This window comes from Oncorhynchus kisutch, linkage group LG22 (assembly GCF_002021735.2).
Source record: "Oncorhynchus kisutch isolate 150728-3 linkage group LG22, Okis_V2, whole genome shotgun sequence".
Classification (NCBI taxonomy): Eukaryota; Metazoa; Chordata; class Actinopteri; order Salmoniformes; family Salmonidae; genus Oncorhynchus; species Oncorhynchus kisutch.
The window spans coordinates 22,718,044-22,736,877 of NC_034195.2; the positions used below are offsets into that span (position 1 = coordinate 22,718,044).

General features: G+C 43.8%; 1 protein-coding gene across 2 annotated transcripts in view; it reads right to left on the reverse strand.

Annotated features, from left to right (window-relative positions):
* cdh13 (cadherin 13, H-cadherin (heart)) overlaps positions 1 to 18,834 on the reverse strand; it is a 545,258-nt gene that overhangs the window by 15,332 nt on the left and 511,092 nt on the right. For both annotated transcript variants that reach the window (XM_020456206.2, XM_020456207.2), the window contains 2 exons: positions 2,504 to 2,734; positions 1,358 to 1,576 (listed from right to left, as the gene is read on the reverse strand). In XM_020456206.2, coding sequence (XP_020311795.2) covers positions 1,358 to 1,576; positions 2,504 to 2,734 — 450 coding nt within the window. The remainder of the gene's footprint in view (positions 1 to 1,357; positions 1,577 to 2,503; positions 2,735 to 18,834) is intronic.

The following is an 18,834-nucleotide window of genomic DNA, read 5'->3' on the forward strand; positions in this document are numbered from 1 at the left end:
TCCCTCCCAGGATTGTATTGTCCCACAACGGTGTACTGATGTTCCGCAGCGGTGTGGGAAATAGCTAGTGTAGCCAATATCAGGGGGTGACAATCACAGCAAGCATATGCATACAACGCATACAACACATACAAGTAACAGTACACTCATCATCAGTACTTACATCAAAAATAAACAATTGTCCGTTTTATTAACTGAAACTGTACAATTATTTTGTATGTAAAACTAACAGTAAAATCCAACTGTTAACAACCAACTGTCAACAACTCTGACTCATCATCTGGCTACAAAACCAAAGTCCAAATTATTGTGGTAGTTTAATGGTAAACTCGCCCATAGCTGTATACCACAGTCACAACCGACTAGAGATACCGTATACTCACAGAATAGGGAGAGCAGGACTAGAGATACCGTATACTCACAGAATAGGGAGAGCAGGACTAGAGATACCGTATACTCACAGAATAGGGAGAGCAGGACTAGAGATACCGTATACTCACAGAATAGGGAGAGCAGGACTAGAGATACCGTATACTCACAGAATAGGGAGAGCAGGACTAGAGATACCGTATACTCACAGAATAGGGAGAGCAGGACTAGAGATACCGTATACTCACAGAATAGGGAGAGCAGGACTAGAGATACCGTATACTCACAGAATAGGGAGAGCAGGACTAGGGATACTTATACTCACAGAATAGGGAGAGCAGGACTAGAGATACCGTATACTCACAGAATAGGGAGAGCAGGACTAGAGATACCGTATACTCACAGAATAGGGAGAGCAGGACTAGAGATACCGTATACTCACAGAATAGGGAGAGCAGGACTAGAGACACCGTATACTCACAGAATAGGGAGAGCAGGACTAGAGATACCGTATACTCACAGAATGGGGAGAGCAGGACTAGAGATACCGTATACTCACAGAATAGGGAGAGCAGGACTAGAGATACCGTATACTCACAGAATAGGGAGAGCAGGAATAGAGATACCGTATACTCACAGAATAGGGAGAGCAGGACTAGAGATACCGTATACTCACAGAATAGGGAGAGCAGGACTAGAGATACTGTATACTCACAGAATAGGGAGAGCAGGACTAGAGATACCGTATACTCACAGAATAGGGAGAGCAGGACTAGAGATTCCGTATACTCACAGAATAGGGAGAGCAGGACTAGAGATACCGTATACTCACAGAATAGGGAGACCAGGACTAGAGATACCGTATACTCACAGAATATGGAGAGCAGGACTAGAGATTCCGTATACTCACAGAATAGGGAGAGCAGGACTAGAGATACCGTATACTCACAGAATAGGGAGAGCAGGACTAGCGATACCGTATACTCACAGAATAGGGAGAGCAGGACTAGAGCCAGCAGCATCATCAGGTTGGAGCATACAGAGCCAGCACTGCTGCAGTCCATTCTGTTCTTCTTACAGGTGCACACTTGGACCTTGATCTCGGTGCTGTTGGAGAGTGGAGGCAGGCCAGAGTCTGTCACTACCAGGGGTAACTGGTAGTTGGCCCTCTTCATACTCTGTAGCAGCATGATCTGGGCATGTGTGTCTGAAATAGAGACCAGGCAATGAGGTTAACTGACAAGATAATTATGTTTATATACTTACATGCTGGAGCATGGGCCACACTGTACAATCATGACAGTTAATTAAACAGACAAATGAATAGAGATGCATAAACAGCACACATGCACGCAGCAGGGATGGGGTCAATTTTAGTAATTGAAAAAATGGTATCTCAGTAAACTGAAAAGTAGAAGCAATTTAATTCACAGACACAGACACAGACACACACACACACACCACACACACACACATAGAAACACACACACACACATACACACACAAACAAACACAGACCAGACTAACAGAAGTAAACACACATAGGTCATGGCCAGGATCATTCTAGCTAGAATGCTGTATATCCATTTCTCGTCAACCTGTCTCTTTGTGCTCCCTATCTATCCCAGCAGAGTTGATTGAAGGGCATTTCCCCCTGTCACCCACATGCAATGCTTTTGCACAGGCTTTAGCCTCTGTCAGTCAGTCCTTCAATCAGAGGAGCAGCAGGTCCGGCAGACATGATGCAAATCCTGAATCAATGTCTGTGCTCCATGTCTGCCGCTCCTCTCCTCCACAGCCCTGCTGTCCCACTGAAGCCACCCATAGAACCTGACATTACGGAGACATATAGCAGAGAACAGTAGGCCTACTGTCTAACGCCTGTCCCCAGAGACACACACACACAGAAATAACCGAAGAAGCACATTCAACGGATGTATGGCAGACCCCCCCCCCACACCCCCATGTTTCTAATGACAAGTCTTCTCACTTGATATGGGAGAGGAGACCGTATGAAATAGCCCAATAATTCCCCACTTTACCCATCACAAAACATGGGCTTGTACTGCTAAAATGTACTGTGAGTGCCTGTATCAGTCTAGGGGGTGTACTGTAGGTTACAGTCTGAACTCACTGTTGACCCTGGAGACCTTCCACGTCTTCTCCAGCCCTGGCTGCTTCCCCAGCTCGATCTTAAAGGGCCCAGCGTTGGGGTGGATGTCCCTGTCCCGCCCCCCCACGATCACCACACTGTCCTTGGTGTCTTCACACACCCGTACCACAGATGGGTGAACGTAGGGAGCATTGTCATTGTAGTCCTCTAGGTGGATGACCAGAGTGCCAGTACCAGAGGCTGGGCGACTACCTGTGAGTAGGACACAATACACACCTGTTAGAAAAACATCAACAACACAGCTCTCTCTGTTACAAACACGAGGCACTGTTGTGATTACTGTAGCTATACACATTTCTCTGATGGCTTGGGACATTTCCATTTCAGATTTACCAAGTATCAGTTTCTATCCACTTCAATACAGGGTTGATTCAGGCGGCTCCAAGGTCTCCAGATACTAGCTATGTGATAAACTTCTCTCTTTCCTTTGACTCTGAGCTTCAATCAACTTAATAGAGAACTGTACAAAACAAACTGTGTGTCATTTCCAGATCAAAGGAACATGAATCACTTGGATCATGGTTGAGAGAGATGTGGCTTGGCAGAGCAGGTCCCTGTGTTGTGTAGATGAGATTACTCTTTATTGAATGACGCAGAGAGACAGCACGACTGTGTGCGGTATGAGTCAGGCATGGCTGTGCTGTATGAGTCAGGCATGGCTGTGCTGTATGAGTCAGGCATGGCTGTGCTGTATGATTCAGGCATGGCTGTGCTGTATGAGTCAGGCATGGCTGTGCTGTATGATTCAGGCATGGCTGTGCTGTATGAGTCAGGCATGGCTGTGCTGTATGATTCAGGCATGGCTGTGCTGTATGAGTCAGGCATGGCTGTGCTGTATGATTCAGGCATGGCTGTGCTGTATGATTCAGGCATGGCTGTGCTGTATGATTCAGGCATGGCTGTGCTGTATGAGTCAGGCATGGCTGTGCTGTATGAGTCAGGCATGGCTGTGCTGTATGAGTCAGGCATGGCTGTGCTGTATGATTCAGGCATGGCTGTGCTGTATGATTCAGGCATGGCTGTGCTGTATGAGTCAGGCATGGCTGTGCTGTATGAGGGAGGCATGGCTGTGCTGTATGAGTCAGGCATGGCTGTGCTGTATGAGTCAGGCATGGCTGTGCTGTATGAGTCAGACATGGCTGTGCTGTATGATTCAGGCATGGCTATGCTGTATGATTCAGGCATGGCTGTGCTGTATGATTCAGGCATGGCTGTGCTGTATGAGGGAGGCATGGCTGTGCTGTATGAGTCAGGCATGGCTGTGCTGTATGAGGGAGGCATGGCTGTGCTGTATGAGTCAGGCATGGCTGTGCTGTATGAGTCAGACATGGCTGTGCTGTATGATTCAGGCATGGCTGTGCTGTATGAGTCAGGCATGGCTGTGCTGTATGAGTCAGGCATGGCTATGCTGTATGATTCAGGCATGGCTGTGCTGTATGATTCAGGCATGGCTGTGCTGTATGATTCAGGCATGGCTGTGCTGTATGAGTCAGACATGGCTGTGCTGTATGATTCAGGCATGGCTGTGCTATATGAGTCAGGCATGGCTGTGCTGTATGATTCAGGCATGGCTGTGCTGTATGAGTCAGGCATGGCTGTGCTGTATGAGTCAGGCATGGCTGTGCTGTATGAGTCAGGCATGGCTGTGCTGTATGATTCAGGCATGGCTGTGCTGTATGATTCAGGCATGGCTGTGCTGTATGAGTCAGGCATGGCTGTGCTGTATGATTCAGGCATGGCTGTGCTGTATGAGTCAGACATGGCTGTGCTGTATGATTCAGGCATGGCTGTGCTGTATGATTCAGGCATGGCTGTGCATATGAGTCAGGCATGGCTGTGCAGCATGAGGGAGGCATGGCTGTGCTGTATGAGTCAGGCATGGCTGTGCTGTATGATTCAGGCATGGCTGTGCTGTATGATTCAGGCATGGCTGTGCTGTATGAGTCAGGCATGGCTGTGCTGTATGATTCAGGCATGGCTGTGCTGTATGAGGGAGGCATGGCTGTGCTGTATGAGTCAGGCATGGCTGTGCTGTATGAGTATGGCATGGCCGTGCTGTATGATTCAGGCATGGCTGTGCTGTATGATTCAGGCATGGCTGTGCTGTATGATTCAGGCATGGCTGTGCTGTATGATTCAGGCATGGCTGTGCTGTATGAGTCAGGCATGGCTGTGCATATGAGGGAGGCATGGCTGTGCTGTATGAGTCAGGCATGGCTGTGCTGTATGAGTCAGACATGGCTGTGCTGTATGATTCAGGCATGGCTGTGCTGTATGATTCAGGCATGGCTGTGCTGTATGATTCAGGCATGGCTGTGCTGTATGAGTCAGGCATGGCTGTGCTGTATGATTCAGGCATGGCTGTGCTGTATGAGTCAGACATGGCTGTGCTGTATGATTCAGGCATGGCTGTGCTGTATGATTCAGGCATGGCTGTGCATATGAGTCAGGCATGGCTGTGCAGTATGAGGGAGGCATGGCTGTGCTGTATGAGTCAGGCATGGCTGTGTGGTATTTTGTCTGCTGTTGTACTAGGGCTCTAAATAGGGAATAGGGTGTCATTTGGGGTGTAAGCTTTCTGTTGCTTAGAGATTAGAGGGGATTGAAAAGCAGTTTCATTCAAAATAGCCCTGGAGGTCACTGGCAATTACCCACACATGGCAAAATCAGCAATTAGAGAATCATCTCACCACAATGCGCTTTCCAGGAACCTGGAAGAGTTTGAGTGGAGGGGAGGTGAACGTGTCAAGATGCATGTGTCATAAATATCAAACTGTTCAAACGAGAGCCGGTTTAATTTTCATTGCTGTGTTATTAGGGAGGTGGCGCATTGAGTGGGGGCATTTTCCTCTAGTGAAAGATTAAAACAGAGAGAGATAATCCTTATGACTCTCCGTAAACCTAAAAACAAAATCAACCTATAAAGTTCCTTTTGCTATAAAAATCCTAGCAGATCTAGACCTATCACCTCAGACTGGAGACACACAAACCCATACACAACATCAATGTGTGGTATCGAATGGCAACAAAACACTTCCAGACAAAACCTTGTTATGCGATTGAGAATGGATATATAGCTCTGTCTGCACATCAACAATTAATTCAACAACAATCCCATATTCAAGGACAATATCATTTTAACACCAGAAAACACACACTTTACCATCTGTCACAACACGAACAAGAGCATTACGGGTGGAGAACTGAAGTAACGGTACCCAGATTAAAGCCAACAGAGCAGTGTTGTGTCGTGATAACAGAAAAACAGTTGCTATAGCTCACACTGGGACAAAGAATAGGCTCCTGGATCTGGAGATGCACTGCTGATGAGACACAATCAGGCACAACAGCTGCTCAATCTGAACTAAACAAACATGAGCATAGAGATGGAACAAATGTGGAAATGAATTATGATTTGTGCTCTAAAGGGGAAAGATCTTGGGTAATTTGTTGAACTTTTTCTCATTGTTAATGTGTTTATAGCAGGTGGGTGTTAGTGTTAGATCAGGAGAAAGAGATCACTTTCATGGATGATTACATTCATAGATTACTTGTAAGCATTTGGGTGTGGTTCATCTAACAGAGTTCAGTTTAGGGCCTTAAAGAGTTACGTTTCAGTCACGCTGCTGTAGCAGCCCCTTGATTTTGATTTAAAGGGTGCGATTAGAATTTTTAGTTTTGATGAAGATGGAGGTTGTTGGGGACAAGGGCCTGTGATGATCTGTATTTATTTCAACACATCAACACTATAGAGACGGAGTTTTCTTCTCCCCATGTGTCCCAGCAAAAACAGATGTCGCATGAAACATGTAAATTCTGCCCATTTATAGTGAGACAAGCAGACGCTGTGCTTGGCTAGAGTTTAATGAAGCCGTTTGTCTTCTGTTGGCATCTAAAATGCATATTCCCTCATATAATCACTCTCTCTCCTTCCTCCTCGTCATCTTCATTATCATCACATCCACATCAACATGTCTCAGCACAAACTGAGCTCATCTTTTGTCCTCTACTTCACTCTGCTATGTCACATAGATTAAGTTAAACTCATATGTGTGTTGAGAGGCATTAAATCATTATCCAGTGTACAGTTTGTTTGCATTCAAGCTTATCTCGCATTCATTAATAGGTAATTTGGTCACATTTCAGCATTACATTAAAGGAATTAATGCTACAACAGAGTAACAATAAAACCTATTTTCCCCCCATATAGGCAACACACAATATTGTTGGCAGTAAAAGTTGACTGAGAGTTTAAATTCATCTTTGTAACCATTGACATTGGGTGTTTACTTTTTACTGACTGATCGTCATCTTTTTACTTCCACCAAACAACGACTCAGACAGATCAATCTTCATTATGCCACATCATTATACAGAGATTGTACATCAAACCAGTAAGTTAGGAATAGTACTGCCAAAAGTTTCTATGCAGTACTTGCCTAAGGATACTGCTAATACTCCATAGCAACTTGTATAATTTCCCTGTATAATTGACCATTAAATATTATACTGTGCAATATAGGGCCAAGTGGTTATCCCTAAGTGTTTTTCCTAGCAATGCAATACAATTATTGTATTTTCAGAAATTAATATTGACCTGTGATACTCTACAAGTCTGAGTGCTGTTGTGTAATTGATATGCATCACTTTAAATAGCACTTTGTTACGATATGCAATAACCAGAAAGGTTCCTTTTGAGACAGGCAAAGCGAGAATGAGAGAGAGGAAGTGAGAACGAGATAGAGGGGGGGGGGGCAAGGAGAGAGAGCAGCCATCATGAATAATCTGTTCTGGGATGTGAGTGGACCCAGTCAGTTCAGTTATCTGGTCTATTGTCAGTTCCCTGTCTGTACGCCCCTGGCCTTGCAGCTCTGCTATTCTCCTGTAGCAGCCCAGAGATGAGAAGTAGACAGGGAGCTGGTGAGATGGGGATTGGTTGACTTGTGGAGCTGGGATGGGAAGCTAATCCTCTGCTGCAGGCTGTGAGGAGAGATGCTCCCTTCTTCTTTCTCTTCCCCAGACCTTGTCTGGAGGCTAACACACTTCCTTGTTTCTCTCTTTCCCATCTCTGGGAAGGAAATGAGGGACAGGGCTGTGTTGAGACCAGCAGCAGTTTGAAATGGAGTTAGTGGAGCTTCCCGCCCATTTAATCTGGGAAACAGGCTTTGTGGAGCAGTACGTACTTAAGATTGGTAAGAAAAACAACTTCACATTGGTTCAAATTAAATGGAATATTCTAGTGCTCAGTCAAAGGAGTTTTATTTATTATGTGAGAGGGTTACTGTTGTGGGCTACTAAGAGCAACATATGATTTTGCTCTCTTCTTAATAACCTCTCCAAACACATAGGCCTGTCTGTGGAGAATAGGGCCCTACTCACATTCCACTGGGAGCTGAATGTTTGTGGACATTAAGAGCTCGCAGCAGTCTTACCTGGCTAGCTGCTGCATCTTTTCATTATAACACCCATTAACTGTAGGAATTATTTAAAATACCAGCCACGGGTGTGTGTGTAGGGGGGGGGGGGGGGGGGGCTTGGCTGGAAATGCTTATTATTGTGATTATTATTGTGATTATTTTCTACTAAAGCAGCTGATGGAGAAAACCGAAAGAAAAATAATCACAAGGTGGATGAGAAATAGCATTGCCAGAAAATGTCACAACATATCACACTCTCCCATGCAGCCAGGGAAACTAATTCACAGATGCAAAGCAAAGGGGGAATAGAGATTATTAGAAAAGAGGAGGGGAGAGGAGAGAAGGAGAAGAGAGGTGGCAGAGGAAGAAAAGAATAAGCAAAGGCATGAAGGATGTCAGGAGTAGGATGTCAGGAGCAAGAAGGGCAGATTTGAGAATGGAGAGGTGCAATGCATTTGGAAACTATTCAGACCCCTTGACTTGTTCCACATTTTGTTATGCCTTATTCTAAAATAGAGGAAATCAATTTTTTTGCTCCTCAATCAATACACACAATTTCCCACAATGACAAAGAAAAAACAGGTTTTTAGAAATGTTGGCAAATTTATAAAATGAAAAAAGTGAAATAACTTATAGTATACAGACCCTTTGCTATGAGACTCGAAATTTGAAACCACCAAGACTCTTCCTAGAGTTAGCTGCCCGGACAAACTGAGCAATCGGGGGTGAAGGGCCTTGGTAAGGGAGGTGAGCAAGAACCTGATGGCAGCCTGCTTGGAGTTTGCCAAAAGGCACCTAAAGACTCTCAGACCATGAGAAACAAGATTCTCTGGTCTGATGAAACGGAGATTGAACTCTTTGGTCTGAATGCCAAGCATCACGTCTGGAGGAAACCTGGCACCATCCCTACGGGGAAGCATGGTGGTGGCAGCATCATGCTGTGGGGATGAATTTCAGTGGCAGAGACTGGAAGACTAGACAAGATCGAGGGAAAGATGAACGGAGAAAAGTACAGAGATCCTTGATGAAAAAACTGCTCTGGAGCGCTCAGGACCTCAGACTGGGGTGAAGGTTCACCTTACATCAGGACAACAAATCTAAGCACAGAGCCAAGACAATGCAGGAGTGTGTTGTGGAATGATCAGAATTAGTTGGGTAACATAGATAAGATGTGTTATTTTCATGATATGCTTATGAGTTATTTCTCATAAGAATGTATTTTGTTGTACTATAGTGGTGGCCATTGGCAGTTATCTGTTCTATGTCAGGACTGAGTTGCATGGGCCACAGAGAGGGGAGAGGTCAAGGGGTCATCATGTGTAAACATATCTTTTCGGTGTGGCAGTGACTCCCTACTTTTCTCATGGGGGGAAAGGAGGGTGACAGTGTCTGGAATCATTCTATGCTCCCTCTTTGTTGACCTATAGGGTCACTCTCCTCTCTGTGAGTTTGTCCTCTGATTGGTTGTATTTAGAATTGGTTCTATCTAAATTACAATTTGATATATATCATAGGGTGGGGGTAATGTCTTGGTACCATTTTGTACCAAGGACGAGATAAGAGCTTTGTTTAGGAGACCAAACTGAACGATAATTTATAGCCCACTCTGTCTGACTAGGGGATATTCTCTCTGAAGTAAGGTTTTTTCTTTGTGTAAGTTCTAAGACCTGTGTTTTGTCATGTCGTCTAGGAGGGGGTGGATCTTTGCTATAAAGGATCCCATTTGCCATTGTGTGAGGGACTTTCAACTTTTCATTAGAGATACTGAACTGTTGAAAGTCAAAATGCTATTGCAAAAGCTTAATTATTATTAAAGGTGAAGATTAAGCATAACTCTGACTCGTGTGATTTGCTCTCTCATCAGTTAGTAATTAAGGAAATTTCCACGACAAGTGGCTTCGGGACAAGTCTCTGAATGTCCTTGAGTGGCCCGGCCAGAGCCCGGACTTAAATCCGATCTATTATCTCTGGAGAGACCTGAAAATAGCTGTGCAGCAACACTCCCCATCCAACCTGACAGAACTTATGAGGATCTGCAGAGAAGAATGGGAGATACTCAAGGCTGTAATCGCTTCCGAAGGTGCTTTATTAACAAAGTAAAGGGTCTGAATACTTGTGTAAATATGATATCATATCATGGGGTATTGTGTGTAGATTGAATATGTTTTTTATGATCAATTTTAGAATAAGGCTGTAAGGTAACAGAATGTGGAAAAATCAAGGGGTCTGAATACTTTCCAAATGCACTATACACCCTGAGAGAGTGAGAGTGGAACATGTCAGGTGGATACGCACGCAGGTAAAAGGAGAATGAAAACACAAAATGAGAGAGAAGTGGATGAGAGCCAATTTAACAATCTATTTTGAGAATGATAACACATGCAAAAAGGGTACTTATACACCATTATATCCCCTCTTCACACAGCCAGAAGGTAGAGAATGCGCTGTATAGAGTGGTCTTGTTTAGTCTCCCTAGAGAAGGCCCTTCACTCACTAAATCACCCCCCCCCCCTCTCTCTCTCTCTCTCTCGTACTCTCTCTCTAGTGGATGATGTGAAAGACTATAGCTTCATGCTAATCTGATTGGCTGATCATTGCTCTAAATAAGCCCAGCCACAGCCAATTTAGCAATGGGAGGGTGTTATTAAGAAGGATGACTTCAGGGAGACAACTGAGGAGGACAGGTGCACTGCTAGTTTGACAAATTAGTTTCAAAAGCGACTTCTGGTTGTCATTTCATTCTATCAAGCTACTGGAAAGGCTACTGGCAAGACTAAAAAACAGCAAGTGAGGTATAAAAGCATACTATTCACTCGACTTCAAGCAAGCTCAGCCATCATGGCGTTATTATAATATGGTACAATGGCATGAGCCACAGTACTTACTGTAAATACAATTTAAGCAATGGATACCTAATTTGTGACTGGTTACAGGATCACAGGCATTTGGCGCTAGTTCCTACTTCACAGGAGGGCCGTTCGAAGAAATCATCATTATTATAATTATTGTATGCAAAAATGCCTTTTTGAATATGTGAACTTTAATGTGCCTTAATTACAAACATGTATGTGATCTTTTAATATAAATAAATTCTAATTACGAGCCAAGGAGAAAGCACAGAGGCCATCCATGCCTACAGTGCCTTGCGAAAGTATTCGGCCCCCTTGAACTTTGCGACCTTTTGCCACATTTCAGGCTTCAAACATAAAGATATAAAACTGTATTTTTTTGTGAAGAATCAACAACAAGTGGGACGCAATCATGAAGTGGAACGACATTTATTGGATATTTCAAACCTTTTTAACAAATCAAAAACTGAAAAATTGGGCGTGCTAAATTATTCAGCCCCCTTAAGTTAATACTTTGTAGCGCCACCTTTTGCTGCGATTACAGCTGTAAGTCGCTTGGGGTATGTCTCTATCAGTTTTGCACATCGAGAGACTGAACATTTTTCCCATTCCTCCTTGCAAAACAGCTCGAGCTCAGTGAGGTTGGATGGAGAGCATTTGTGAACAGCAGTTTTCAGTTCTTCCCACAGATTCTCGATTGGATTCAGGTCTGGACATTGACTGCGTAATCCACTGCCTCATCAGCCCAGCCAGGCAATGTATAAACTTGATCTCCACTATAAAAAGCATCTAGATATTATCTCACATTTATTTTAGACTAACATTTAGTTTTCAACAGCGGAGATTTGTATACACCTTGCTGTCTGTCTCTCTGACAATCACAACATTGTTTCAATATTCAAATGAGATATCCAGCTGTCCCATAGTAATGAACGTGTCGGGAGGAGACAGACAGGCAGCTTTTCTCAGCCAGTCGAAATCATGAATCACCTGGCATAATTTTTATGGAGATATACAAAGAAATGTCAATTGCAAAAAGGCCAAACGAAATGAAGTGCAGCTAGTTTTCAGTCTTTCCAACTTCAGCTTGAAGTAATTGTGTTAGCTGTGTTGTTGACTAGCTCCTCTGAACAACAATGTCCTGCCAAGCGAAATCGCACCCCATTAGCTCATTGTTATGGACATGTCCAAATAAATGTCACAATAAAACAGCTTAAACTAATTCAAATGTAGCTACTGTTGTTATTCTGGCCTCACTGTTTGACATGACTGTAAGTTAGCCATTGTTGGCTAACTAGCAAGCAAGGGAACAGCCAGTATGGCAATGGAACATTTAGAACGAACGACTGTGTCGTGTCCATAGATACAGAACAAAAAGACTGAATGACTGGGTAGCGTCTCTGGCAACCGAACCGATAGAACGAACGACCAGCCGGCTTAGGTAGCAACCCTAGATTTGTGTCCGGACTATATCTTGTGGAAGGATGAAATAGTATGAATAAATGAATCAAAATAACATTTTTTATGAAAATATGTCAATCATTGTTTGAATATGTTGGTAACCTGTTGTTACCAACATGGCCCGAAGCCAGTGTTTGGAGCATATATTGGCACGGTTTGTCGGCCCGAGATGAATATATCCTCCAAACACCGGCTACTCTGGCATTATCGCTTAAACGGATATCTCATAGTTCAAGGGGTATGTTAAGGTCACCATACATAAAGTGTTCAACACAATGTATCTCTGGTGATTTCAACATAGCAGGAAACTGATCCGTCGTTAATATCAGTGGTCTTTCTAACTAGGGGGCTTGTTGGAACCTACCATGGCAGAGACAAACCATTAAACTGTAGCCTGCCGGCCTATTGGCCATGCCTCCCTCTAAGAACAAAGCAGCTGATTGGCCTCCCATTTCCATCTAATGAGAGACAAACTAGGAGGATGAGTCAGTCACCCCACTTTACCAACACCCTGGCTGGCAGCTTTCATCACTAACGCCCACGGCGATGCCACAGCTTTGTGCTGTCTTTGAAATGACCTTAAAACCAAAGGCAAAAATGACACAATTAAGGCCTTTTTCTCCTCACAGTGACAGGTGACGCATCTGTAAGGTGCTACACTTGTATTTCTGTAGTGTCTTATACAATTTCAATTACATTTAAAAAAGTGGTTCAAAAGCTCAGTGAAACACCTAGGGATAAACAGTACAGCACACTACAACTTATCAGAATCTCGTTTATTGTCCCACGAGGAAAATCTATACTATACTACGCTACAACATACAGTATATACACACAGCCTCCATTCAATGACTATAGTCACATCTTCACCTTGGCAAACTACTTTCACCATGGACACCACACTCTTAGAAAAAAAGGGTTCAAAAAGTGTTATTTGGCTGTCCCCATAGGAGAAAATGTTTGGTTCCAGGTAGAACCCTTTTTGGTTCTAGGTTTAACTCTTTTGGGTCCCATGTAGAACTTTCTGGGGAAAGGGTCTACATCGAACCCAGTAGGTGTCACGCCCTGACCTTAGTTATCTTTGTTTTCTTTATTATTTTGGTTAGGTCAGGGTGTGACGAGGGTGGTATGTGTGTTTTTGTCGTTGCCATTTTCCATTTTGGTTTTGTGGGTTATTGTCTATGTGTAGTTGTCTGTGTCAGCACTCGGTTTAGCATAGCGGCACGGTTTGTTTAGTGCTGTTCAGTGTTCTCTTTTTTATTAAATAGTTATATTCGCTTACCACGCTGCGTCTTGGTCTCCTCTTTATGACGAACGTGACAGTAGGGTTCTACCTGGAACCAAAAAGATTTCTTCAAAGTGTTCTCTGTGGACAGCCGAAGAAACGTTAAAGGTTCTAGATAGCACCTTTTTTTTCTAAGAGTGTAGACAGATTTGTAACAACAAACAAGGCAAACTTTTCTCTCTTGCCAATTTAAAAGTGTCCTTTAATCACAGACATGGGAACATCTGAAGGACGACTGCTTTTCTTCTCTAAGGGCTCTCTCTCGCTCTGGCGAGGATGAAAACAACTTGTTTGGTCAGAAAGCGGGAGAGAGAGTGGGAGGGAGAAAGAGGGTGAGAGAGCGTCAAGGTTAATGAGACAGAGAGGCGAGACAGGAGAAAACAGAAGGCGAGGCAACGGCAGGCTGTGATCTCCTCCGCTTCCCCGACCATATCCCATTACAGCGCCATTATCCGGGGCCGGACGCCGGCTCCTCTTCCCTGTCCCCTCCCCATCCTCCCCTGTGCGGCCCGCTTTGAAGCCCTGGGTCATAATTGATTGGCTGTGTAGAAACACATGTCTGCTACGTAGTTAACCTCTTCACCCGCAGCTCTCCTCTTCATAAAGGGACAGCTCTGACTGAAACACACAGGATGCAATCAAAAGCAGCACTCAGTACACTCAGAGGGAGGAGGTAACCTGGCTCATCCTTCCATCTCTCTCTTTTGGATGGGAGCCTGTGCTCTGCAGATCTGGCTGCTGGAAGGACCTGAGACAGAGTATTTTGGTGTTCGTTATTGAGGGGAAGCTGAAGCCTTTTAAACACCCTTAATTGTGCATCCAGTCAGCTAGCCTGGAGCTGATCTAACCTATTCTGAATGCTTCAATCTGTTAAGAGCACAGTCAGTCCCAAATCCCAAATTAGCTGGGCATTGATTCGTCAATAATTGAATCACAGCCCTCAGTGAGTTCTACATTAAGCAGTAAAAGCCCAGCCAGACACAGATCTATAGAATGTAGATCTGTAATCTGTAAGACTAATGCATTGTCAGTGGTGACTGATCTAGAATGAAGCCCCAGATGCAGTGCAGTGGGCTGACATGATGAGTCACGATGCTATCCCCATGGAGCCCATCTCCATGTAATCCGCTAGTTAACGTTAATCCATCTCAATATCTCCCTCTGCCTGATTCACCACAGACTGACTACCTGGAGGTGTGGAGCAGATTTAGCTCTAAATCACTCTATCAGAACAGTTCTGAGCGCTGGAAATTACTCAGGCCATTACAGGGACAAAAGTCTCATCTCAGCATTTAGCATAGCAATGAAGCAGGACAAGCAGAGCAGTCGTGATCTGAAGTACTGTAAGGATAGTAGAGGCCTACAGTAAGTGGGGGGACAGAGCACTGCTTTTCTTTCCAAGTGAAGAAGGGGGATGGAATTGTTGTTCTTTGAGTTAAAGAGTGCAGACAGTGAAGCAGATGATTGACAGGTCCTCTGTTCAGCCAATGAGCAGTCATTGAAGCTTATCAGGCCTCTATGGAGCTGCGCACTAGAGCTGAGAGACAAAACACATGGACACCATGCTCGCTGCTCCGTCTTAGATTTTCAATTACACTAGAATGGAAGCCAGTTTGCTCTGATGAATACCGAGGCATCACCCTGCCGAAATATGTGTGGATAATATCCCTGGGTGGGCGAGTGGTGCAGCATTCTGAGCGGGCCCTCCCTCTAAATAGCGTCTGTATTGAGGTCGCCTCACCGTATGTCAGTGTTCAAAACAAACAGTGCTCTGCTCCCTCATGCATACATAAAGAGCTGCTGATATGAGGCACGGTGGCGGTTGGCGGCCGGCGCAGGGCTTTGATAATGTATTCATCACTCTAAATGACAAGTGCAGCCCACCAGGAGAGTGTTTAACATTTAAATAAAGAGCAGTGAAAACAGCCATTCAACAACATGCAGGACAGACGTTGGCGGCACATTAAATAGCAGCACTGAGATTGCAAATCACCTCGGACTAAGCCCTTAAGTAGAGCATTCTCATAAACATGCGCGTTTTGGTAGCTTTTAATATCTCAAATAGTGGTAGGGGGTTTTGGGAGTGAAGCCATTATGTTGCCCAATATTGGATACGCAGATAGGATTCAGGCCAAATCCTTGGAAATACAGAGTCGCAAAAGAATATAGGGTACAAACAAGGGTATATACAGTTGAAGTCGGAAGTTTACATACACCTTTGCCACCAAATACATTTAAACTCAAGTTTTACACAATTCCTGACATTTAATCCCTGTTTTAAGTCAGTTAGGATCACCACTTTATTTTAAGAATGTCAAATTTCAGAATAATAGTAGAGAATGATTTATTTCAGCTTTAATTTCTTTCATCACATTCCCAGTGGGTCAAAAGTTTGCATACACTAAATTGTTATTTGGTAGCATTGCCTTTAAATTGTTTAATTTGGGTCAAACATTTTGGGTTGCCTTCCACAAGCTTCCCACAATAAATTGGGTGAATGTTGGCCCATTCCTCCTGACAGAGCTGGTGTAACTGAGTCAGGTTTGTAGGCCTCCTTGCTCGCACACGCTTTTTCAGTTCTGCCCACACATTTTCTATGGGATTGAGGTCAGGGCTTTGTTATGGCCACTCCAATACCTTGACTTTGTTGAGTTTTTAAAAAATCGGACACAGCGGTTGCATTAAGGAGAAGTCTGTCTTTAATTCTGTGAATAACACTTGTATCTTTTATCAATGTTTATTATGAGTATTTCTGCAAAATCACCGGATGTTTTGGAATGAAAATACTACTGCACGTAAGGCGCCAATGTAAACTGAGATTTTTTGGATATAAATATGCACATTATTGAACAAAACATACATGTATTGTGTAACATGATGTCCTATGAGTGTCATCTGATGAAGATCATCAAAGGTTAGTGAATAATTTAATCTATGTTTCTGCTTTTTGTGACTCCAATCTTTGACTGGAAAAATGGCTGTGTGTTTTTTTAGACACGGCTATGACCTAACATAATCATATGTTATGCTTTAGCTGTAAAGCATTTTTTAAATCGGACATGATGGGTAGATTAACAAGATGTTTATCTTTCATTTGCTGTATTGGACTTGTTAATGTGTGAAAGTTACATATTTATAAAAAATATTTTTGAATTTCGCGCACTGCCTTTTCAGCGGAATGTTGTCGAGCCTGCGCTAGAAAGGTTAAGCCATTTTGCCACAACTTTGGAAGTATGCTTGGGGTCATTGTCCATTTGGAAGACCCATTTGTGACCAAGCTTTAACTTCCTGACTGATGTCTTGAGATGTTGCTTCAATATATCCACATAATTTTCCTCCCTCATGCTCCCATCCATTTTGTGAAGTGCACCAGTCCCTTCTGCAGCAAAGCACCAACACAACATGACGCTGCCACCCCCGTGCTTCACAGTTGGGATGGTGTTCTTCGGCTTGCAAGCATCCCCCTTTTTCCTCCAAACATAACGATGATCATTATGGCCAAACAGTTCTATTTTTGTTTCATCAGACCAGAGGACATTTCTCCAAATAGTACGATCTTTGTCCCCATGTGCAGTTGCAAACCGTAGTCTGGCTTTTTTTATGGCGGGTTTGGAGCAGTGGCTTCTTCCTTGTTGAGCGGCCTTTCAGGTTATGTCGATATAAGACCTGTTTTACTGTGGATATAGATACTTTTGTACCTGTTTCCTCCAGCATCTTCATAAGGTCCTTTGCTGTTGTTCTGGGATTGATTTGCACTTTTAACACCAAAGTACGTTCATCTCCAGGAGACAGAACGTGTCTCCTTCTTGAGCGCTATGACGGCTGCGTGGTCCCATGGTGTTTATACTTGCATACTATTGTTTGTACAGATGAACGTGGTACATTTCTCCCCCCTGAAGTCTTGGCTGATTTCTTTTGATTTTCCCATGATGTCAAGCAAAGAGGCACTGCGTTTGAAGGTAGGCCCAGAAATACATCCACAGGTACACCTCCAATTGACTCAAATGATGTCAATTAGCCTATCAGAAGCTTCTAAAGCCATGACATAATTGGAATTCTGGAATTTTCCAAGCTGTATAAAGGCACAGTCAACTTAGTGTATGTAAACTTCTGACCCACTGGAATTGTGATACAGTGAATTCTAATCTGTCTGTAAACAATTGTTGGAAAAATTACTTGTGTCATGCACAAAGTATATGTCCTAACCGACTTGCCAAAACTATAGTTTGTTAACAAGAAATTTGTAGAGTGGTTGAAAAACGAGTTTTAATGACTGCAAACTAAGTGTATGTAAACTTCCGACTTCAACTGTACATTCTCAAGGAGGACTGAAAGAGAGAACATCTGGTGTCTCAGTAGGGAATCAGAGAGCAGGAGAAAATCTGTCTGAGATTCAACCTGCAGCCCCACTGACAAGGGAGTCCAAATAAATACCCAGCCACTCTTCTCTTCTAGTTAAAACAGTATCTCTCGTCTAATTTAATCTTTCTGATAGCTCCACTGTGGAAGGCAAGAAGGTGTTGTAGTGAGGCAAAGCTCTGTGGAATTCACCCATTAATTCCAAAAAGAAAGATTGAGCGTTTTTTCCGACAAGCAGAGAAATGTTTGACAGTGTTGCTGGAACACAGTCAAGGGTGAGGTAATTCAGGTGAATCTGCAACTTCACACCCCAACGAGTGCAAAATGAATCAATTTATTTCTCCTTCTTGTAGAACAATGGCTCGGCCACGCAAACTGAGCACGGTGCTCACCTCACTGCTCTCTGACTGGTTGCAGGGCGACTGGAGGGTACCCTGGTGAGGTGGCCCCTAACCTTTAGAGCCAGGAGATCTATGAGAATTCTAATCACACTTGATATACAAAAGTATGTGAACAACCCATTCAAATTTGTGGATTCTGCAATTTCAGCCCCACCCGTTGCTGACAGGTGTATAAAATCGAGCACACAGCCATGCAATCTCCATAGACAAATATTTGCAGTAGAATGCCCTTACTGAAGAGCTCAGTGACTTTCAACGTGGCACCATCATAGGATGCCACCTCTCCAACAAGTCAGTTTGTCAAATGTCTGCCCTGCTAGAGCTGTAAGTGCTGTTATGGTGAGTGGAAACGTCAAGGAGCAACAATGGCTCAGCCGCAAGTGGTAGGCCACAGAAGCTCACAGAACGTGACAGCCAAGTGCTGAATTTTTTTTTGTCTGTCCTCGGTTGCACCACCAAATTCCAAACCGCCTCTGGAACACAGGAGGTTGGTGGCACCTTAATTGGGGAGGAGAGGCTT